This window comes from Lontra canadensis, unplaced genomic scaffold, assembly GCF_010015895.1.
Source record: "Lontra canadensis isolate GAN:19392208 unplaced genomic scaffold, GSC_riverotter_1.0 scaffold52, whole genome shotgun sequence".
Taxonomy (NCBI): domain Eukaryota; kingdom Metazoa; phylum Chordata; class Mammalia; order Carnivora; family Mustelidae; genus Lontra; species Lontra canadensis.
Window position 1 is genome coordinate 11,037,914 of NW_022631046.1, and position 24,176 is coordinate 11,062,089.

Consider the following 24,176-nt stretch of genomic DNA (forward strand, 5'->3'; position numbering starts at 1 on the left):
CATCTCTCCTTCTCTTACTGACTCCCTTGCCTTTCTCTCATAAGGACCACTGTGATTACATTGAACCTAACCTTAATTTTAATCACATCTGAAGTCTTTTTTTTTTTGCCATGTAAAGCAACATATTCATAGGTTTGGGGTATTAGGATAGGGGTATCTTTGTGGTGGGGGTTGGGAGCATTATTCAGCCTACCACACTTAACATATGTAAAAGTCTGTCATAGTGTCTTTTTTTTCTTCTTTTAAACTTACTGTTTTTTTTTTTTAAGAATTATTTTTTGAAAATTCTTTAAAATTTAAAATTAATTAACATGTAATGTATTATTAGTTTCAGAGGTAGAGGTCAGTGATTCATCCATCTTATATAATACCCAGGGCTCATTACATTAATACCCTCCTTAATGTCCATCACCCAGTTACCCCATTCCCTTCCCTCCTCCCCTCCAGCAACCCTCAGTTTGTTTCCTATGATTAAGAGTCTCTTATGGTTTGTTTCCCTCTCTGATTTCATCTTGTTTTAGTTTTCCTTCTCTTCCCCTATGATCCTCTGTTCTGTTTCTTAAATTTCACATATGAGTGAGATCATATGATAATTGTCTTTCTCTGATTGATGTATTTAGCTTAGCATAATACCCTCTAGTTCCATCCCCATCATTGCAAATGGCAAGATTTCTTTTTTCTGATGGCTGAGTAGTATTCCTGTGTGTGTGTGTACTACTCTTCTTTATCTATTTATCTGTTGATTGACATCTCAGCTCTTTCCATACTTTGGCTATTGTGGATATTGCTACTATAAACATTGGGGTGCAGGTTCCCCTTTGGATCACTACATTTGTATCTTTGGAGTAAATACCTAGTAGTGCAATAGCTGGGTCTTAGGGTAGCTCTGTTTTTAAGTTTTTGAGGAACTTCTGTACTGTTTTCCAGAGTGGCATTCCAGCTTGTATTCCCACCAACAGTATAAGAGGGTTCCCCTTTCTCCACATCCTTGGCAACATCTATCATTTCCTGACTTGTTAATTTTAGCCATTCTGATCGATGTGAGGTGGTATCTCATTGTGGTTTTTATCTGTATTTTCCTGATGCCAAGTGACATGGAACATTTTTTCATGTATCTGTTGGCTATTTGTATGTCTTCTTTGCAGAAATGTCTGTTCCTGTCTTCTTTCCAGTTCTTGATTGAATTATTTGTTCTTTGGATGTTGAGTTTGATAAGTTTTTTTTTTATAGATTTTGGGTACTAGCCCTTTATCCGATAAAACATTTGCCAGTATCTTCTCCCATTCTATCCATTGTCTTTTAGTTTTATCTTTCCTTTGCTGTGCAGAAGCTTTTTATCTTGATGAAGTCCCACTAGTTCATTTTTGCCTTTGTTTCTCTTGCCTTTGGAGATGTATCTAGCAAGAGGTTGCTGTGGCTGAGGTCACAGAGGTTGATGCCTGTGTTCTCCTCTAGGATTTTAATGGATTCTTGTCACACAGTGAGGTCTCTCATCCATTTTTAGTCTATTTTTGTGTATTGTATAGCAATACAAGCCTTTCTCAAGAAACAAGGAGGTTTCAATGATACAACCTAACTTTACACCAGGGGAGCTGGCAAATGAACAGCAAATAAAACCTAAACCCAGCAATATAAGAGTATTAATAAAGATTTGAGCAGAAATCAATGAAATAGAAACCAAAAGAGCAGTAGAACATATCAACGAAACTAGGAATTTGTTCTTTGAAAGAATTAGTAAGATCGATAAACCCCTGGCCAGACTTATCAAAAAGAAAAGAGAAAGGACCCAAATAAATAAAAACATGAATGAAAGAGGAGAGATTACAACCAATACTGAAGAAATAAAAACAATTATAAGAACATATTATGAGCAACTATATGCCAACAAATTGGGCAATCTGGAAGAAATGGATGCATCCCTAGAAACATACAAACTACTGAAACTGAAATAGGAAGAAGTAGAAAACCTAAACAGACCCATAATCAGCCTGAAAATTGAAGCAGTAATCAAAAATTCCCATCAAACAAGAGTCCAGGGTCAGATGACTTCCAGGGGAATTCTAACAAACATTTAATTAGCAATAATCGTACCTCGGGTAAACCTCATTGGCTACAGTACTGCCACTGCGCCAAGCTTCTGCCAAATATTTAAAGAAGAACTAATACCTATTCTTCTGAAGCTTTTTCAAAAAACAGAAGTGGAAGGAGAACTTCCAACTCATTCTAGAAGGCTGGAATTACCTTGATTCCAAAACCAGACAAAGAACCCACCTGAAGGAGAATTATAGACCAATTTTCCTAATGAAAATGGATGCCAAAATTCTCACCAGGATACTAGCCAATAGAATCCAACAATACATTAAAAAGATTACTCACCATGACCAAGAAGGATTTATTCCTGGGCTGCTAGGGTGGTTCAACATCTGCAGATCAATCAACATGATACATCACATTAATAAAAGAAAGAATAAGAACAATATGATCCTCTCAATGCAGAAAAAGCACTTGACAAAATATAGCATCCTTTCTTGATTAAAACTATTCACAGTGTAGGGATAGAGGGAACATACCTCAATAAAAGACGTATCATAAAAGCCACGTATGAAAAGTCGATAGCAAATTATCATTCTCATTGGGGAAAGCTGAGAGCTTTTCCCCTAAGGACACAATAGCTATGCCCATTCTTGCTAGTTTTGTTCAGCATAGTACTAGAAGTCCTAGCCTCAGCAGTCAGGCAGCAAAAAGAAATAAAAAGCATTCAAATTGGCAAGGAAGTCAAACTCTCACTCTTTACAGATGAAATGATACTTCATGTGGAAAATCCCAAAGACTCCACCCCAAATTACTAGAACTCATACAGGAATTCAGCAAGGTGGCAGGATATAAAATCAATGCCCAAAAATCGGTTTCATTTCTATACACTAAAAATGAGACAGAAAGAGAAATTAAAGAGTTAGGCCTATTTACAATTGCGCCCCAAACCATAAGATACCTAGGAATAAACCAAACGAAAGATGTGTACTCAGAAAACTATAGAATACTCATGAAAGAAATTCAGGAAGACACAAAGAAATGGAAAAAAACATTCCATGTTGATGGATTGGAAGAACAAATATTGTTAAAATGTCTATGCTTCCTAGAGCAGTCTATACATTCACTGCAATCACTGTCAAAATATCATCAACTTTTTTCACAGAGCTGGAACAAATAATCCTAAAATTTATATGGAACCAGAAGAGACCCGGAATAGCCAAAGGAATGTTGGAAAAGTAAACCAAAGTTGGGAACATCACAATTCTGGACTTCAAGCTCTATTAGAAAGCTGTTGTCAGCAAGAAAATATGGCACAAAAACAGGCACATAGATCAATGTCACAGTGTCTTATACCTAGTTAGCACTGACAGATATTTTAGAGATTTGAATAATGTGAGAAATTTAAGAATTGTGGAAGGAGTAGAGGTACAGGTTTCTTTCACCTTTCTAGGTACAATTTTAGCTTATCCATAGGGTATGGTGGGCAAAAACATGCATAGCATCTTGATCTATAGAGAAATTTAAAAAAATTTCTATATATGGAAAGTAATCCAGAAGGAAATTAGCCAAAATGTTACCAGTAATCATGTTTAGGTGGTAGGCTTATTGGTGATATTTCATTTTGTTTTTTTATGTTTTTTTTCCCGTGTTCTAGATCTTCCATAAATGTATACCTTTTTAGAATCACAAAGTCTATTTTAATTTTGCAAAATCTGTGAGTATTAGAGATTAGTTGTATAAAAGTATTATTGGAAAATTGTCTATGAATCTATTTCTTTTTGTTATACTTATTTAGATTTATTATGATCTCGGAGGTTGACAAGAGAACCAACTGTTGCATGTTGTCTGCATTACTCTTTCAGGTAACACTTTATATCTTCTGACTAGTGACCATTTGGTCCAAAAAAAAGAAAGTGCAGTGGCTTATCATAGTCAAAAAACTCACAGGTAGGAAGATAGCATGGACCTTGATGAGGTATCACGAATCCATCTTTCCTTCCCTAGCTGAAGGTAGCATTTTCACCTTGAATATTCAGCAGAATTTTTCTCCTTCAGACTCTGGAAGGAATTTTGCAGATCAGGAAACTGAGTCTCATCGTTAGTAAGACTGTGTTGCTAATGAGCTGTGAAGCCAGTCTGTTTGACTCCAAATGGTGGCCTTAGGTTACCTCATCTCTATAAATAAAGTTTTGCTTGACTGTACAATGTGAAGTATACCATATAATGAAAGCAAGAAATAAGCTGAAGACTACAAAAGTAGAGTGTTGGCAGCTCCTAGAATTTTGTTTTGACTTCATTGAAGAAGAAAAGAGCTTTAATCAGAAATACAAGACACTTTGAGATACAGGGATGTAGCCAGGGGCCTTTGCAATGTACTAAAGGTTCTGTTTACATTGAAGGGTGGCTACCCATGTTCTGTGTATCAGAGGCATCTGATAGCTTATGAAATCTAGATAGAAAAGCTCTCTGGAAAGCCTTTTCTGAATGTAAGGCCACACTTTTCAGTTTTCTTATGTTTCATGAACCTCTTGCCTGTGCTTTAAAGAGAGGAGGTAGAAGAGGCAAGAGTGCAAAGGGAATGATAATCGGATATTGACTCCCTATATTGCATTCTTGACTGTCTGATACTGCTTGTTCTTGAAGATAATGCTATTGTTTTTAAAAAAAAGCAATTTAAAAAATTAAATTTTTGCTTACTATGGGCATAATTTTTTAGTACTAATTGTACTTAAAAGTTGGTAGGATTTATTTTTTAAATCTTAATTTTTTATGATTTTAAAACAGATTTGTAAAATTAAAAATGTAAACAACTGCATAGTATTTTAGAGCAGGTACAACTGCATAGTATTTTAGAGCAGGTGCCTAGTCATATTCATAATGAGGAATCTGATTAAAATTATTTTCTGATATTTACATTAAATAATTTCATAATGCATGTCATCAGTTACTGTTAATTATTTAGGATAACATCAGAAACACTCCTAAATATAAAATTTGATTTTGTGTATCAATTTTGTTTCCCAACATTGAATACAGTGTTGGTCATATAAATTACCTAAGACATATTGGCAAAATTAAACAACTCATCTTTTTACTTAATTCAGTTAAAAATTCAGAATTAACTCTGCTGGATTTAGACTTCTGAAATCATTTGTTATCTCCTATACTTATAGGTTGGTAGAGTGGGAAGAGAATAGATTTTTTTTTTATTTAAATATATGTGACTTTGAATCTTCTTTCTTCCACCATTAGCTGTGTCACCTTATATAAATTAATTGTGTAAGCCTCAATTATATCATTTGTGAGGTAATAATCCTTCCTCCTAGAGGTAGGTTAAATGAGGATTAAATAAGGTAGTATTTATAAAGAATTTACCAGTAGTGTCCAACACAAAATTAACCCCCACAAATGATAATATAATGATTATTTCTTCTGAAGATAGTAAATATCCAACTACCATGGAATTTAAAAGGCCCATCTTGAGTGATGGAAGCATTTGGAACTGTAATGATGATATTATTAATGATAAGTACCATTTATTCAAGGCACAGTGTGCCAGGCATATGCTAAGCACTTCAGGAAGTAATACATATACTTACTGTTTTGTGTCAGTGTTGCAAATGGAATTTATAGCTTTTCATTTCACCTGTTTTCATTTTCAGGGTTTGCTTAGAACCACACTTCCACATCCCAAAGCTGAACGTTGCTACGCTCAGTATGAAATCACTCAGCTTCTCCCAGGCATCGAGCTCTTCTCAGACAGATACAGGGCTGACATTTGCTCTGTAGTCGCAAGTCTGTATTACATTATACGTGAACTGCACTATGCTAAGCAAAATCTTACAGTAAGTCATTTGTAAAATCAACAAATCTTAATTCACTGCGCTATTTTTGCCTTCTACCTTAAACCTTTCAAATTTTGTTAATGTCCTCTGGGGTGGTCTTGTGTAACTCTTAAATTCCAGACTCAGGATTCTTACTTGTACTGCAAAATAAAATATATTAATTAATATTTCTTCTTTGACATCATTATTTGCACTGCATTTTGGATACAAAGTCAATGTCCGTTTGATTTTGTTCCCTTTTTACTCTATTACTTTATTATTTTTCCTCCTTCTTAAGACAGTTGGGAAGATTGATTAGAATATTTCACTGGTCTCAAACAGAGGAATCTAGTGCACATGTAACTCACTGTACTAAGTCATGCAGGTCATATCAGTACACAAACTATGAGAGTATTTCTTTGTTGAGATAAATTCCTTTGTGTCTCTTGTCTTCTCCCTCTTCTAAGTGAACAACAGATTCAAACTGTGACATAAAAGGCAAATACTTCTTAATATCCGAGGACATTCTAAACCTCATGCAGTTCTCTTCCTTTGGGGAAATAAATCATAGTATATGTCATAAATTTGAAGTTGGTTGCATTTAAAAAATAAACCAGTATGCTCTATCTGTTGATCATTTTATATTTTTCTCCTTTATTTTATTTTTCCTATTTTCTTCCTATATGCTATTTCTCCTACATTTGTATCTCTCCCCCCACTATGTTTGCTTCTTAATACCTAAACTTTCTTTTTTTAGTTCTTTCCTTTTCTTCTATCATTTTCATGCCTACTTTCTTTTTTCCTCTCATACATTGTTTGTTTTCTATTCTCTTGTCCTAAATTCACTCTCTTTCCTTATATTGAAAAGATTTATTGTCCCTTGATATGAGTTGTTAAATTATAAAGCCATGTGTTAAAGTGAAGAGATTGATAAATGCTTTTAACACTTGGCATGTTTGGCAAGAAATTGTTTTTAGGAAAAAGATAACAAAATGGTACTCCTTTCATTGTTAAGGGGATTCATTTCTGGATTTAGAAAATAGTTCTATCCCCTGGGTAACCTTTAGCTGCCTAGTCATATTCATATATAATACATATCACTGCACTGGAAAAGAAATGAGACTTTTTTCTCTGAAGCTTAAGAAATTGAGAACATTTTTCTGAATAATTGAGCAATTGGCAGCAATAAAGTGGTGTGTTTTTATTTCTCACTAAAGAAACGAAACAATCTCAAAGGTAATAGCCAACTCTTATTGTTTTGTGCTACATTAATTGTAGAAAAAGATATTGTGTTATGTTTGTAGTGCATAATTGTAGAAAAATGTATTATGTTTGAAATCATTTAAGACCAGTTCTAAACCATTTAAAAAGCTGTTGCTATCAGCAGCTGCCAGTTGACTGACAATTAGAAGTTCCTTAGCTGAACTTGCAAGATGTAAACAGTTTCTATTTTGTATTACACCACCCTCTGGAAGAAGTCCAGTGGGTAAGGAGACTGCTGTCACATACAGATCTTGGTAGGAGACCCACTGCTGTGGGATCATGGGAAATAGTTTGCTAAATAATGGGAAATCCCAATATTCCTCTTTGCTCTATCTCCCTTTAGCAGGCAAGGGCCGAGTTGTAGGAAAAAAGCTTGGGTTTTCAGTTGAGATCAGTAGCTGTTCAGAAGTCTAGGCAAACAGCTATCCCCTCAACACCTAACTCTGGTCAGATAGTGTGGTTGGATCAACTGAAATATGGATAGTTTGTAAGCTCTCACCCATATCCGTGAGATTTCAAGAGGAGTTGAACTTTGGGGTTAATTCTAAGAAAATAAAAATATTATGTGAAGAGTAAGCTTGGGTAATGAATAGAGTACATGCTCTGTGAAAGCAAGATTGTTAGATTTTGTTGTCATTCAGCATAATGGGCACGTTATAAATATTCTTGCTAATAGAGATACTCCAGTTGAAGACAAATAGCAGCTCCCATTGAGATGAGTGAGCAGGTGACACGGATGGCAGTTCCTTTGCTTTAAATTTTGCAGTTATTTGATAGCTCATTTGCTAGAATGTTTCTATAAGCCTCGATGATTCATACATATATGTTAAGTTAATTTTTTTCAAAGAAGATTATTGATTGGATTTCCACTTTTCCATGCTTAAAGAGATTTGAAACCTAGGTTTTGGACACCAGGTGACATCTACAAGTTGCCCTGGTGCTACTTTCAAGTTCTTACAGAATTATGGAGCATACTATAGGCAGATCATTTCACTTGGCCAAATAGTATAGTCTCTAACCATGGCAAATTTAACTGCTATTTTATATAATATCCCCCCACATTAATATTTGGCTACATTTTATTATTAGGTTATTAACTTGATAAAACATGTTTTAAATTTAAATTTTTTTTTTTTTTTTTTTTTTTTTTTTTTTTACCATTGGTAGGTTCTGCCTCTGCTTGCACTGTACCAATATTTTGTTTCTGGAATTTGCCAAGACCTGGTCAGAAATCTAGAAGCTAGGATCCTCAAGGTATGTGACAAACTTTTAAGATGTTTGATATTCCTCGACTGTAAAGATACTGTCATAAATTAATTTGGTTCTAATACTCATAATAACAAGCTTATAATAATATGGTATGCTGATATTTTAAAAAATGCCCATTATTATAATAACATATGAGAGCGAGCTGGCTCATTTTATGCTTGGGCTACACGTGGGAACAGCTACATGTGGGAACAAGGCTCGTCCAACATCAGTCAGCCTGGAAATCACCACTTCTAGAGTATTGATTTCCTGGTAGAACTAATGAGTCTGTTTTCTGAAGTTTCTGTGAACTTTTTGCTAAGGATCTTTATGTATATCATAATATGTGAGAAGTTTTCATTGTACAGACAGTTGAAGTGACAAAACACACAGATGCTGGATTACAACTAATTCTGTAACCTAGAAGTCAGGATAGGCTCTCTGCCTTCAAGATCCTTGTGCAGTTGACTTGAGCCCCATGTGGACTGGGAACCTTGAGCGCCTCATTTTCTGTGCCCTTTTCCTAGTTAGCCAAGGTCACAGTCTTTCACTCTGTTGAAGTCATTTTACACATGGATCATCTCAACATTGAGCAGATTTTCTCCCTGTTCTGCACCTCCTCATCTTGAATATGGAATTCAGTCCTAATCCACATTCTATACACACACACACACACACACACACACACACACACACACACAAACTCTCATGCTCACTCACGTACACATAAACATACACAACACATTCGCCCAAGGCTTTTATTTTTATACTGGATTTAGTGAAAATTTGGATCAGTTGAGGCAAAGCAAACAATTTAAAATAGAATATTTGGCATCTCTGGGTTTAAAATATTTCTCAGCCAACATCGCATGCTTTTGCCTCCCATCCCATGGTTTAATCAGCTGTGTGCTGGTAAGTGTTTCACACATCACTCTAAAAAAAATACCCCTGATTTGTAGCACTTTCAGTTTCCATGGTGCAAATATTCCTGCTATAGCTGACTTCAGCCTACCAACCAGGCATTACTGAATGTGGAATTGGGACAAGATACGTGCAGTCTCCTCTTGCAAACTGGGAGGAAGAGGCTCCATTGCATCACTGGCTTAACCCTCCTTATCCTTTTTTTGGAAATACCTTATACACTTCTTCCCCAAATCTTTCCTATTTTCTTATGAGGGGAAATTAGACTTCCCTTTGAATTCCTCTCTCTACCTGGACCCTGCCCTTGGGCCTATGATTTCAGGACCAAAGAGTTCATAACATTCTATTTCTAAATAAATACAGTACCTTCCCTAGGAGGAATTCTGATGCTAACTATTAAGAGGATATATTTTAACTCAGGAATAAATAGTTATCAGCTGTGAAAATGTCTGGATCACTCTTTCTGACTTACTGAACTCTTAGGAGTTTTCATGCTTTTGATTTCCAATAACACCTTTTGAAAAGCTGCATATAACTTTTTTCTATTTTAAAAACAGTGCTCTGTTCAAGATTGCAAAATTCCTGAGGTTAGGGACTGATTTTTTTTTTCATCTTTTATTTCCCTATCGTATACTGAGTAATAAATTCATATATCAATACTCAGTCATTAATTATTGAATTGAATTTTAAACCTGTAGACATTTATCAGTGCCTACTGTCCACACTTCCCTTAGTCTTTAGTGGGAACTAACCTAAAAGATAACTTCGTAGACATTTATTGCTTTACCTCTAAAACAACATTTGTTGAGTATCTCCTATGTAAAAGCACCATGTTTGTAACTCTGATCAAAGAAATGTAACCCATGGTCATTGCTTATAAGGAAATGAAAATAAGGGAAGAGAGACAGGACATATACACAAGACAATAACATAGGCATCTGCCCCTTGATCATTTCCAAATGAGTATGATGAGCACTGTCTCCTGGAGTTTGAAAAAGGGAAAGTGGCTTTGGATCTCTTGGTTTTACTAAGTAGGTAAGATTTGGTGAAGAAAGAACTAACTGAGCAGGAGAGAGGAAGAAGGGAACATTCTTGGCAGGTAATAGTGTGAAGCATATAGAGATGAGACAGTATGGACTTGTTGGGGTTGGGGGCAGGGGTGGTTCTGCGAAGCCAGAGAAGGAGGAGGTTTTGAGGAGGGAGAATGTAATAGGAGAATACCAGAGATCCGTGTTGTGGTCCACGATGTCCATGAGCAGTGGGGCCCAGTCCTGAATTCCAAACTAAGGCATAATGAGGAGGCTGAGCAGTGAGAGAAATGAGATTATGGAATCAGAACTGGGTAGCCATATTATTCTGGTCTATCATTTAGAGGCAGGAGAAGCATGGAAGTGTTGCAGTGACCATTAGTAACATGTCAGAAGGGGATCCAGAGAGGCACTGAAAGATATAATCTGAAACAAAGTTTTTGTTTAAATGACTGTGTTTTATTGGATTGTTAACATTTGGCAACTTTCTATACTAAAGTAGCTTAGAAGCCAGCGAAGAACTGTGGATTCTAGTCGGCAGCCTTGGGTTGAGAGGTGGGATGAATTGCAGAATCTTGGTCAGAAGAAGGACATGATCAGATGTATCTTGGCAACAGTGTCAGGAGCAGAGTGAGTCAGCAGTGGAATCTTATTGGCAATAGCAGAACAAAAACACCTGACCAGGGTTTTCACAGAAGCAATGAAAAAGGGCAACTGATGCATCACCCAGAGAAAGAAATGACAGCCTGTTTGAGCAGAGTTTGCCTGACCTTTCTGAAGTAAACTGGGGTCAGTGGGTGGGAAGAGAGAAAAGTCATAGTCGGGAAACAGCAAACAATGCTTTCTGACAAGCCAAACAGCAATAGATCATGCTGTTAAGTTTCTGTTGGGCACTAGTGTCTTTCAGGGAAAGCTTTAAGACCTCTTTACGATCAGCCAGGCCAGCTTCACTTTAGAACTGCCAAAGTCTTGAAAGATTTATTAGTCTCAACATATCCAGCATTCCTGGGAAGGGTACCGATGGTTCTGTATTTGTGCAAGCGAAAGGTTGATTTAAGGGTAGTTCTTTTTTCCATCTGGCTTGTTTATGTTCACGCTGTTGGTCATTTCTGAAAATACATGTTCATTGTTATCACCACTGCTTTTACAAATGGCCAGATTAGTATGATAAACTGACCCAGAGGTAGCCTTAGAGGTTACAGGTAGTTTGTGCACAGGCGTGTCACCACCAAGATCAGTGGAGATAAACTTCATTATCTCCTACATGGGATAATGAGAAAATGTTCATCTAGAAGTCTAAAAGAGCTCCTATGACTGACTCCTAATGCCTGCTTGGGTATTATATGGCCCAAGGGAGGTTAGAGCCCAAGGTATTTTAGGCAAGAACCAAAGTGTGCAACTCAGTAGACAGTTTTCCCTTCTGCAGTGAAAATATTCTCTTAACCTTTTATGCTTTATTTTCATACTATTGTCATATCCTATTTCCCCCTAATTTACTAAGCTTATTTTTATTTCTTTAAAGTTTAGATACTCATGAGATTCCTATGGTAGTGCTTAAAGGAAAAGAGATACTAAGTGTATGGGTATGTGTGTATGTGTGAAGGTCATATATATATGATCTTTTTCCATTTTGTATTTTATTTCCTGTTTGTACAATTTGCCTTTATCTATTCTCAACAGTCACTGGAGTTTTCAAAACGTAAGTCAGGTTAGGGACCTGCCTTGTTCAAAACTCTCCAATAACTTCTTATCACACAGAGACTAAAATTCCAAGTTCCCAGTCTGGTCTACAGGCCACCATTCATACCTGCCTCCTAACCCTCTTCCCCCAATCTCCCTACACTCCTGCCACACAGGCTCTTCCTTGAGCACCCCAAGACACCCCAGCTGCTCCTGCTGCTACATGACATTTACTTGAGATGGCTCAGCAGATTTTCACGTGTCTCTCTTTCATGTCATTTCCCAATTTTCTCTGGAATGTCTTCTTCAGAAAAGTCCTTCTTGACTGGAACTCTGAAAGTAGCATTTTTGTCAGTACCCTTTATCCCTTATAATACTGTGTATATCTTCGTGTATCACTTAAATTAGCTCAATACAGATTGGGAAGGGATGTAACATCCAAGAGGGCTTGGTACATAGGAAGTGCCCAATAAATACACTGAACGAATGAATGACTTTTGTTCAGGAACTTTTCTTCCCATAATTTCCTGATTGAAAGTTCTGCTGGATAATATTCAAATAACCCATGTACAATTTATAGTTACCAACTGATTAACTTTAAGGATATGTCTTTAAAACTGACAGAGCGCATTAATTATGGATGACAAAATGAATAGTTGTCTCTATGTTGATACATCACAGAGTTCATCTCCTGGTTTGTTTGACTTTCCTCAGAGTATTAGAGAACATCAAGAGTATTTTTGTTTTGTTTTTCTTCTAAACCATAGTTCACCATGGGTACAAAAAATAAATTCAATCATTTTTTTTAACTCTTCAATGCCTGTCATGTTTTTGTGTTTGCTCTGATGAAGTAAGCCACATCTGACAAATGTCCGTTGTTACGAACAGTTGCCTGCTGTTTTTCATTAGCTTCCTGGTCTGTTGCACATGTAAACTGGCTTACACACAAACACATACATCTCCATCTACTGTGTTTACCAAGCATTAATTTATAAGGCATTACCAATTATGTTAAGAGAAATTTTGCATCTCAGAAAGCTGATGATTTTTCTCTAAAATTGTTATTTTGTAAGTAAAATGGATTATTTAATTTAAAAATCTCATTTTTTTCCTTTCCTTTAAAGATTCAGGTTCTTACAGATTTAGGATTTTTTTCTGAAGCCTTTTATGAGATATCCCAGATTTTTTATGGAAAAAATATGCCTTCCTCGGTACCCTCTGGCTGTAAGGCTCCTGGAAAAGTAAAGGTAAATCTGCTGCTCTGATTCAAAGCCATTTCTTTACTTTTCGAAGGCAACACTCCTCAGATTTAGGGAATGCTTCCACAAAAGTGTATTTATAAGTGTCTGGTGCTGCAGACTTCTTTGTTAAGCCTGGTTGTTAGCTAACAGTAGGCTCTTAAAGGTTTCATTCGTTTGGAAGGGAAGGATGTCATGTGGGGCAGTACAGCACTGGAGTCAATTTTTATAATGGAATTCTGTCTCTGTGTTACAGATGGACCTATCAGCCACTACCTGTTAGATTTTGGCATCTGATCTGATAATTTCTGGTTAATGTTGTTTGTCAAAGCGGTCTCTTCTCATGTTTTATTTGGATTTTTTGATTTATATAATTTTATACCAGAGTGTTAAACATGCATTGTTCAAATTGTATTTATAAGTGAGATCATTGAAACATCCTTGAAAATGAATACTGGCATTTATATTTAAATCAGAGTGAGCTCTTACTTTCTTGTTTTGGGTTTCATGAGAATCAGTGTGATCTTGCAGACATTTGGACCCTTGTGATCCAGCAGTAAAGGAAACAGGAGGTAACAAGTCAGTTTCCTGGGGAAGCTGTTATGTGTGAGGAGTGACACTGACAGACACAGTACTTACTGGTGGGATTCAAATTTGGAAGGCCTAGAAGAAGTTGGGAAATAAGCTATTAGTCTTGAAAATAGCTTGTATAAGCTGACATTAAATATACATACATTGCACTCATTACTTCACTGTATTCCCCTGAAGTGTCATTGCTTAATGCTCGGTATGACTGCTATAGCATTATAATTTGTGGTACCAGGATAAGTGTGAGGTTATCTAGAGATAAGCCTAAGTGGGATATTCAGTAGGCAATAGGATACAACTGTGTGTGTATGTATATACATCCCCATCTCTATCTCTTTCTGTATCTATCTAGAGAGAAAAGAGTCAGTTGGTTTTTTGCTCATTTTTTTTGGCATGAACGAACTCATCTTCTCACCTGGGTTAAATCAACAGTATTTTCTTGCTTGCTTCTCAGCCAACAGCCTTTCCCTGTTGTAAATAATTTGCATTTTGTTATTAAAACTATATTTAACTCATTTAAATATTTTATTGAGTGTTTACTAAATACAGGCACTGTTTTAACCATGGGGTTCAACCAGTAAAAAGATAAATGGAGTTATTGCCTTCCTGGGAGCATGTTACTTTTGGACAGCCCAGTGAAGAAGACAAACCATAAACCTATTAAGCACATAAATATGTCAGGTGATGATGTATCATGAGGGACAGTCAGGCTGAGCTGAGGGGACAGAGAATGACCAAGGCAGTGAGTTTTATTCAAAGTGGTTTGGGAAGTCTCTCTAGTAAGGGAGTTTTGAGGGTGAAAGATTTGAGGGAAAAACCTTCCAACTAGGAGGAAGTGCAAGGATAAAGGCCCTGAGGGGAGATGCCTGCAAAATGTGGTTGAGAAAAACCAAGGAGGCCAAGTGATACTGGTAAAATTGAGAGGAGGAGCAGACAGCAGGATTCAAGAGTTATGGTCCTGTAGGACCTCATAGGGCTTGGTGAGGAACCAGCATTTACTCTAAATAAAATGGAAAACCTTATAGGGTTTTGGGCAGAGGAATGACAGTATAGAGATTACTAGTCAAAGGACCACTTTGCTTGATGTTTGGAGAATAGACTGTGGATGAACATGGTTTAATAGGGAAACCCGTTAGAAGGTCTTCGCAAATAATCTGAGTGAGACGTGACAATGGTTGGGGTAATAGTGGTGGAAGGAGCAAAAAGTGGTCTCCCTGGAGGAGTTGGATCCTAGTAAATTTGGGAGCATTGGGTTAGAGGTTTAAAATCAAGGGACTGGATGAAATCAGCTGGAGCAGAGAGAGAAAAACAGAAGTCAGAGCACTAAACCTTAGGGTCATCCACATTTAGAGCCCAGGAAAATGAGAAGGAAAGAGAAACCTGTGGGGTAAAATGAGAAACAAGAGAAGAGTTTTTTGGTTTTTTGGTGTTTGTTTTTGTGTTGTTGTTTTTTGTCTTTGTTTTTGTTTTACAAGAGAGAGTTTTTAATGTTCATTGCTTTCACCAAAGAAAACAATCTGAAACTAATTTTTACAGGTAAATTCCAAACTTCACTTTTATTAACCAGTTTTCATAAGAGAAAAGTATAGGTGAATTTTCTTTCAATGGATTGTGACTTTAAATTTTGTGTTCTCAAAGTTAATTTGAAGCTTTCTAGCTTCAGTTGGGAATTTTAAAAGTATAATTAAAAGAGGAAACGCATTCAGGGTTTATAATTAAAATAGATGCCAATGTTATTAGGCTGGGGTCTAGTTGTTTAAAGAAACGATTAATTAACTAGATTTTAGTTGTAAAAGAAGTAGCTGAAAAAGTTTTATAGATTACTACCTGACTTTTCACAGGCTTTTTAAGAAACTCTATCTCTTAACATGATACTCATAATGGGATTCTGCTCTTATCACCAAATCTAAAGTCCAATCATCAACTCTCTTCCAATTATATCACCAAAGGTCTTTCCCCAGATTCAGTTATTTACTTTTCAATGGATTAGAGAAGATGTAAGATATCTTCAAAAGAGGGGAAAAAAATGTAACACTTGCCAACACTTTATTCTAGTAAGAGCTATATGTGATATCTTGGTTTAGAGGTCCCTCAAACCCCTCAGGTCCTAAGATAAGGAACTGGGAGCAAGTGGTATATTTGGGAGGTGATTCCAAGGAGAATGGTGAGGGTGTGGGTAAGTCAGATAGGAAGGGAGGAGAACCGTTGCAGAGAGCACTAATGAGGTCCTTGCATGGGCTGCGGGGGCCCTCAGAGAGACCGGGGGCATAATCTTGTGCTTATTGGAATGCCTTGTTCCCTGCGCTTCCAGCCTCTTCTGAACACTTTTGTGGCCACAGAACACCCTCAAGCAAAGACATACAGGTACTTAGAGTACTGTCCATATGTGAATATCCTATCCATAGAAGCTGCTGGTGATTTCCAGGTGACCAAGGGGTAATGGGTGGGGCATCAGTATTGACATCTTCAAAGAAGGACCTTCCATACCAAAAGGAATGCACCCTGTTCGATGATCCATCTTTTGTGGTGAAAAAATGGAATGTTTCCTAATGTGACATTGTATTTAGAGCCAAACATACAACAGGCCATTCTCAACAAACGAAAAGAACCACAGAAAGAGTTACTCTGAAAAGTAATATGATTTTATCTCAAACTGGCAAAGATTCTTCTAAGTGATAATACTCTTATGACTCAGCAGTTGTGCTTCCAGGAATCTATCCAAAGAGGATCGTTAAAGAAACGATTAATTAACTAGATTTTAGTTGTAAAAGAAGTAGCTGAAAAAGTTTTATAGATTACTACCTGACTACCTGACAGAAATACAGGCAAAATAGCTACCCATGTTACTTAAACTAGGGCTGAATGGCAGGATAGAAATCAGAATTAGTCCACCTTGATGTCTAACAAAAGGAAAGGAATTAAGTTATTCTGCTTCATTCATAGGATAGAACATTACCTAGCTATAAAACTGAGGTTTACAAATGACTTAATGGCATGGAAAATGAGTATGATATAATGTTTAATGAAAAGGAATACAAACACATATATATATATAAAAATTTAGAATACATCAAAAAGAAATTGGTAGTAAAGACATCAAAATATTAACACTGACAACCCAAAAGAATTTGACTTATGTATAATTTTTACTTTCTTCTTTATTCTACACTTGCTTTTCTGACTAGAGTATTACATTTTTTTACGTATACTTTCATGTATCACTTTTATTTTTTCAATAAGAAGTATTACTTTTACAATAAAAATTATATTTAAAATACTTTTAGAACACAGTAACAGTTTCATATAAAAATGATGTTTTTGTTCCTAATGTTAATCTTTTATATATTGACAGATATTTCAATCATTTGACTCAGGAAAACCTCTTACTAGTAGAGAAAATATGCAGGTAAGGATAACAATATTTTATAAATGTTGGATATTTAAGAAGGATAATTTTGAGTCATTTCAATCTATTTGGTAGATATAACCTTTGTTTTTTTAAAAATCTCCTATGTAATATGCTCTTCTATTTCTAATAATGGGGTTTTATCTCCAAATGCTGAGGTCTAAGGTAGGATTGCATCACACAGATCTTGTTTTCCAATTGGGCAAATATCAATTATTGGTTGTAAATTTTTCAACTATGTATGTGTATTCATTTTGTTTATGTAGCCATGTCAAGTATCTAATTTTAATATTTATTTTGATTACCTAAATGAGAATGGCTGACTTCGATTGTAAGGAAAGGATTTTGTGTGTTTTGCTATTACCTCACTTGTTCAATACTATTTTTCCTCACATCCTTTCTCCAGTCTGAGACTGCCTCTCAGTCTCTCCAATGGTTTTCTTTTTCTCCTTTAGTGAAAATTTTAAAAATTACAAAAATAAAAAAATTTTATTGAGAAATAATTGACATATAACATTGTGTAAATTTAAGGTGTTTGAATAGTTTGATACATTTTCATACTGCAATATGCTTACCACTGTAGTGCTAGCTAATGGAAGATTTTCATATGACATTTTCATAAGAAACTCCTCTCACTCCAGTGTCCTTTACAAAGAGAGGACTAGACTGCCCATCTCACTATGTTTGTTCCTGTCAGTAATGGAATGACTGGGATTTAAGTTTTTGATAACCTAGTAGTATTTAAATATCTTTCTTGTTTGTTTCAAGTTTTTACATAAATTCTAGCTAGTTAACTAGAATTGTAGTAGAATATTAGTTTCAGGAGTAGGATTTAGTGATTCGTCACTTACATATAACACCCAGTGCTCATGACAAGTGCCCTCCTTAACCCCCATCACCCATTTAGCCCATCCCTCACCCCACCTCCTCTCCGGCAACCCTCAGGATATTCTCTATAGTTAAGATAAGTTAAGATAAGTTAAGTTAATGGTTCACCCCTCACACTTCCCTCCCCAGGTTCATCTGTTTTGTTTCTTAATTCGCACCTATGAATGAAATCATATGATATTTGTTTTTCTCTGATTATTTCACTGAGCGTAATACTCTCTAGCTCCACCCACGTCATGTAACATTTAAATATCTTGAAATCATTTTTTAAAACCTTAGGAGTTTCGTCAGTCTGTCCACCAGAAAGTGTGAGAACGGAGGAGTGCTAGTGCACCCATTGTTAAGGGGTTACAGACAGGTAAGGCATTCACACAACCAGGTGTTAGTCAGTGTAGAGAGATAGGTGCACGTCGTTTTAATTTTTTTAAATGCTAGGAAACAGCATTCTGTTTCATTAAGCTATTTGTATTAAATAATTTTGAGAAACATTTCTCAATATTGCTTTAGTTTTGTCTTCCATAATTTTGATAGGCATTATAGCCACATTTTATTAAATGTGATCTTAATACTTTTCCATTATTGTTCATGTTACTCCACAAACTTCGCTTTTAATTATGCTTCAGATGATTCATTGCTTGGCCTTAAAATTTGTTTTGATTTATAAGCAAGTTGCCTGAAATGAAAGAATCGGCATGAGGAAGATACACATACATATTCACATTTTGTTTCAGTGTTCCAAGACCTTCGGATGTTTAAGAATATTTATTTCTTTGCAGTTATAAATTCCAGGGCATCCTAAAAAAACTTCTTTAAGGAGGGTTTTGAGGCATAAAAAGAATGTCTGCATGATCATTTCTTTTTAAACAAAAGAGACTGACAGTGTAACGGAAAGCTGATTTCTATTAGCTAATTAATTAAAACAGAACTGTTGGTCTGCTTGAGACTTTTCAGATAACACTTTATATTTTCTGTAAAGGGGGAGAGAAATGAGTGTTAAATAGCACTACAATTAATCTTCTTTTGATCCTCAAGTGTTTGTGTGTAATTGTCAAGGCTCATTAAGACACTGTTTGCTAGGGAGAAAGAAGAGAAAAACCTTTTCCTCTCCTATTACACCCCCAACCAATCTGAAGTTTCTCCCCCTCCCCCGATATAGAATGTCAGCCATTTCCCTAGTATGCGTTTGTTTCCTGCTCAGACTTAGTGCTGTCCCGTGTCTGGTTCTTCTGCATGTAGTGATTTTCACGCTTTAGAAGAGAGTAGAAAATGAACAGTAGCACTAGACCTTTCCACGGCCAATATTGCCTCAAACTCTCCCAAACAATGAGACTTTTCTTCATGTAGGGCAAATAGTTTCTCCCTCTTCTAGAATAGACAGCCCCAACACATGAAATTATTAATTAACAAATACTGTTAATTCAACACATATTTAGTAAGAGCATATTGTGTGCTCTCATTCTGGTGCTGTCAAAGAAATATTTCAGTCAATAAGCAGCAGACAAACTCCAAGCCCTCAGGAAGCTTAAATTTTAGTGGGAAAAACAATAATAAGCCTGATATATAAGTAAACATTATAATTAAGTAAATTATATAGTAAGTTAGAGGGTGATCCATGCTAAGGGAGAGAATAAACCCAGAAGCACGTAAGGGGATTGGAAGCAACTTATTGGAGCTAGGTTGGGGCTTGTAATTTTAAATGAGGTAATCAAGTTAGTCTTCACTGACATGGCATTTGTGAATAGGTAAAGGTACAAGTTTAGGAAATCTGGAAGTTTAGGATCCATCTAGGAAGAGAGTGCAGTGAGTACAAAGGCCTTGGGGCAGGATTGCCTAGCTTGGTGAGGGGCATCTTAGTGTGGATAAGAGTTGTGTGGATGATGCTAAAGCAGTAGGAGACAGGGTCAGAAGGGTGAAGGGGGGCCAGTTTGAGAAGAGCCTTGTAGGGTCTTTGTAACTTAGATTCTTCTGAACAGCATGGGGAGCCACTGGAAGGTTTGGAGGAGAGGCGTGGCCCGATCTACCTGTTTAAAGGGTTCACTTTAGCTGATCTTTTGAGCCTACTGTGTGCTAGGTACTGTTCCAGTGCTGTTAAACATATCGGTCAATTAATACAGACAAATTCCCAGCCCTCAGAAGGCTTGTATTTTGTGTGTGTGTGTGTATATGTGTGTATGGTTTTGAGGAGGCTAGGAATACAGTTTTAGGCATGTTGAGCTTGAGATATCTCCTAGATATCCAAGTGGACTATTTGAGTCAGAAGTTGATTTGACTTTAGAAGAGAGATTGGAGGGCACCTGGGTGGCTCTGTGGGTTGGGCCTCTGCCTTCGGCTCAGGTCATGGTCTCAGGGTCCTGGGATCGAGTCCCGCATCGGGCTCTTTGCCTGGCAGGGAACCTGCTTCTTCCTCTCTCTCTCTCTGCCTGCCTCTCTGCCTACTTGTGATCTCGCTCTGTCAAATAAATAAATAAAATCTTTAAAAAAAAAAAAGAAGAGAGATTGGAGCTGGAAAGAAAAACTCAGGATTTTATCAGCATTTAGATGAAACTAAAACCATGAGGCTGTTTAAGATCATCTAAGGGGGAATAAAAGAGATCATCTAAGGGGATGGAGTAAGGAGAGGGAAGAGAATAAAGCCCCGGGGCACTCTGGTGTTAAAAATAAAGGAGAAGAAGAAGTAGTAACAAAGACTGAAAAGGAATGACTGACGAGTTAGGGAAGAAACCAAGAGAATGTGGTGATTTAAAAGCTAAGAGAAATATTTTCAAAAGAGAAATTGATTAATAGTGCTGTATTTTTGCAGATGAATCAAGCTCCATAACTCACTGAGTCTTAAACATGCATCTTTTTTTTTCACATTTAGTAGCTCTGAAATTAGAATGCATTTTATAGTTGAGGGCATGTGATGGCTTAATTGGCATATAAGATAATGATGTCTTAGATTAAAACTAAAATGGCATATGAGGACTAAGAATTGATTACTGGTGTAAGGTAAGTATAGGCCACTGGTGACCTTGACCAAAGGGTTTCAGTGTATCAAAAGAGTGGGTTTAAAAACAAATGAAAGGAGAGAAATTGGAATTTTGACAACTCTTTGGATCATTGCTATTAAGGGGAGTGAGAATTTAGGTAGTAGCAGGAGAAGGGAGTCAAGGCAGACAGAGTTTTTGGTTTTTTAAGATGGAAGAGAAGATAGCATGGTTATGTGCTGATGAGAATGTATGCACAAGGGGACATTTATGACATAGGAGAGAATTGCTGGGTAGACCAGTGGGGAGAAGATCAATGATCTCAGGGGCAGGAAGGGAGGCAGGGTGATGGGGCAGATACTTGGGTGGGTGGGAGAATGGAACTATAGGTCTGTGGACACTACTCTGCTTCAGTTTTCTCTTTTAAGTAGAAGAAGCAAGGTCATTAGCTGGGAGGAGCATGGGGAGGAAGGGTCAGAATTTTGAAACAGAGTGTGAAATGGTTGTCTAGGATAGAGGGAGAGTGTATGGACTAGGAAAATGTAGGATGATGACCAGGTAGCACTGAGGTTTGGTCAGGATCTTAAAGTGGGCTGGCTTAGTCTGACTGCATGCTTTCCTTCAGCCTTCTTTAGCTGTAGGGTGCACACCCTAAAAGAGGTCCAGCGTTGGATTTTACCATGGCTGTTTTGCCAAGAAAGTGTATGTGCACAGGAGAGGGACCAGGGAGTTGATAGAAGGTGTACACAAGGGGGAGTTCTAATGATTGAGCTCAGAATCTAAGCTGGGTAGGGAGCTTACTTGTCTATCCATGCTCCCCCTGCTCCTGTCCTAGTACCTCTTATTTACTCATGTGAAAGCAGAACAGCTGGGCGTGCATGGCTGATGAGCTTTTGTGGGTTCTTTATTTTGATAAGGTGTCCCCTCCCTTGCTCTCAGCACCAGGTTCAGTCATGTGGCAGAGCTGGGCTCATGAGGCACAGGTCACAAACTGGTGGGGAATGGCGGAAGCACATAGAACTGCTGGGATTGTTTTGACATTATACGTCTCTTGCGATAGACCTGCCATTTATGGCACCTCGTGTCTATCCTATATTCCATTGTCTAACACCAATTGAGGAATACAAAAGAGGATGAAAACTAATATTACCTGAAAATAGTATTTTACTCATTTGCTCTGTTTTCTTCTTTGTTTCATTTTTTTTTTTTTTTTAGGCACTTGATGAATTAATAAGTAAAGGATTGCCTCTAATCCTGGTTACAGTTGGCCAACGACATCTCTTAAATAAGTTTTCTTTTGTTAAAGCATACTTCTTAATAAGTGTGGCTGCAACAATAAATTGTGTCCCAGAAAATTCAATGAAAACAATCTACCATGGACTTACTTCTGAGAAGAGTAGAGGAAACCTTCCAAACTTGAAAGGTAATCTTTTGTTTTATTTTTTGCTTGTTTTTTTTTTTTCTCCTTTTTCACCAGCCATTCCCAATCCACTCCCAGTAATCCATATGAACAGTCTAGTATATATTCTTCCATATTTTTCTCTAATCTCAGTGACACACATATGTTAGGTATATGTATATCCATTTATAAATATCAGTATTCATATACTTTTTCATATATATGTATAAATAGGATTTGTCATTGATTTATAAAACATATATTATACATTTTTCTGCATCTTGTGTTTTTTATCAGAAAAACTTCACTAAAACCACTTTAAGTCAATTGCTTTGTTTGTTCTGCTATTCTGGTTGTATAATATTCTATGCTGTGAATATCTCATGATTTATTCAACCATTCCATTATTGATGTGCATTCACTGTGTTTCTAGGGAGCCATGCTGAAGTTCTATGTTCTGTATATCCATATCATATCGTGTATATTTCTATGGGGTAAGATGCCCATGGATGGGATTTATAGTCATAATGTATATGTATTTTTCACCTGTATTGGATGTTGCCCTAAGAATAGTTTGTTTTTCACCATCAGGCATGGTGTTAACTGTTGGTTTTTTATAGATATTCTTTATCAGGCAGGGGAATTTCTTTCTTATTCCTGGTTTGTTGAATGATTTTATTTTAAAAGTGTATTGCATTTTATTAAGTGCTTTTCTTGCATCTATTAAGATGATTCTGTTTTTTTAATTATGTCATATTAGTCACCATACAGTACATTATTAGTTTTTGATGTAGTATTCCATGATTCATTGTTTGCATAAAACACCAAATAAACAAAGAGACAATACTCCAGAATGGGAGAAGATATATGCAAGTGACACTGCAAAGATCTGATCTCCCAAGACCAGACTTTTCAAAAATTCTGATGCTATATTGCAGTAATTGATTTTTTAAAAAGATTTTATTTATCTATTTGACTCAGAAAGACATAACGAGAGAGGGAACACAAGCAGGGGGAGTGGGAGACAGAGAAGCAGGCTTTCTGCTGAGCAAGGAGCCCTATGTGGGGCTTGATTCCAGGACCCTGGGATTGTGACCTGAGCTGAAGGCACCTGCTTAACTACTGAGCCACCGAGTGTCTAAAGTAATTGATTTTTGAGTGTTTAAACCAGCCTTGCATTCTTGGACTAACTCCCATTTAGTAATGGTGTATCAATTCTTTTTATACATTGCTGGATTCTGTTTGCTAGTATTTTGTTGAAGATTTTTACATCCTTATTCACAACAGATATTGGTCTGTAGTTTTCATTTCTTGTTGTATCTTTGTCCAGTTTGGATATTGGAATAATATTGTCTCTGTTTTAAAATGTAACTTTTATTATTATTTGGGTATGATGAGGCCAACAGATCAGGAGATTATGGCCACGAAAAACATAGTTTGTTATTTAATCCTCCAAGAGGAAGGGCAGGCTACTACCTAGAAGGGCCACACAGAGAAGCACCAGGGTCACTTAGAGGCAAAGAGAGCAGGAGGAAAATGTGGATCAAACTCTTCCTACCATCTCTTATGTTCAGATACATCTCCCAGGGTGCTTCCATACCAGTGTCCAGGCATTTATTTTTATCGTTTTCTGTGTCTCCCTTAGTTTCTCCCTTAGGGGAAAAAAACGAGCCCCAGATCTTTCTGCTGGGCC

At 36.7% G+C, this 24,176-nt stretch overlaps 1 protein-coding gene and 1 pseudogene across 2 annotated transcripts in view; one reads left to right on the forward strand and one right to left on the reverse strand.

The window, feature by feature from the left end:
• The window catches only part of CFAP54 (cilia and flagella associated protein 54), a 317,324-nt gene that overhangs the window by 198,117 nt on the left and 95,031 nt on the right, over nucleotides 1-24,176 (forward strand). For both annotated transcript variants that reach the window (XM_032874281.1, XM_032874282.1), the window contains 6 exons: nucleotides 3,830-3,896; nucleotides 5,697-5,879; nucleotides 8,289-8,375; nucleotides 13,123-13,245; nucleotides 17,177-17,230; nucleotides 22,300-22,507. In XM_032874281.1, the coding sequence (XP_032730172.1) occupies nucleotides 3,830-3,896; nucleotides 5,697-5,879; nucleotides 8,289-8,375; nucleotides 13,123-13,245; nucleotides 17,177-17,230; nucleotides 22,300-22,507 (722 nt within the window). The remainder of the gene's footprint in view (nucleotides 1-3,829; nucleotides 3,897-5,696; nucleotides 5,880-8,288; nucleotides 8,376-13,122; nucleotides 13,246-17,176; nucleotides 17,231-22,299; nucleotides 22,508-24,176) is intronic.
• LOC116877529 lies at nucleotides 1,985-2,136 on the reverse strand (annotated as a pseudogene).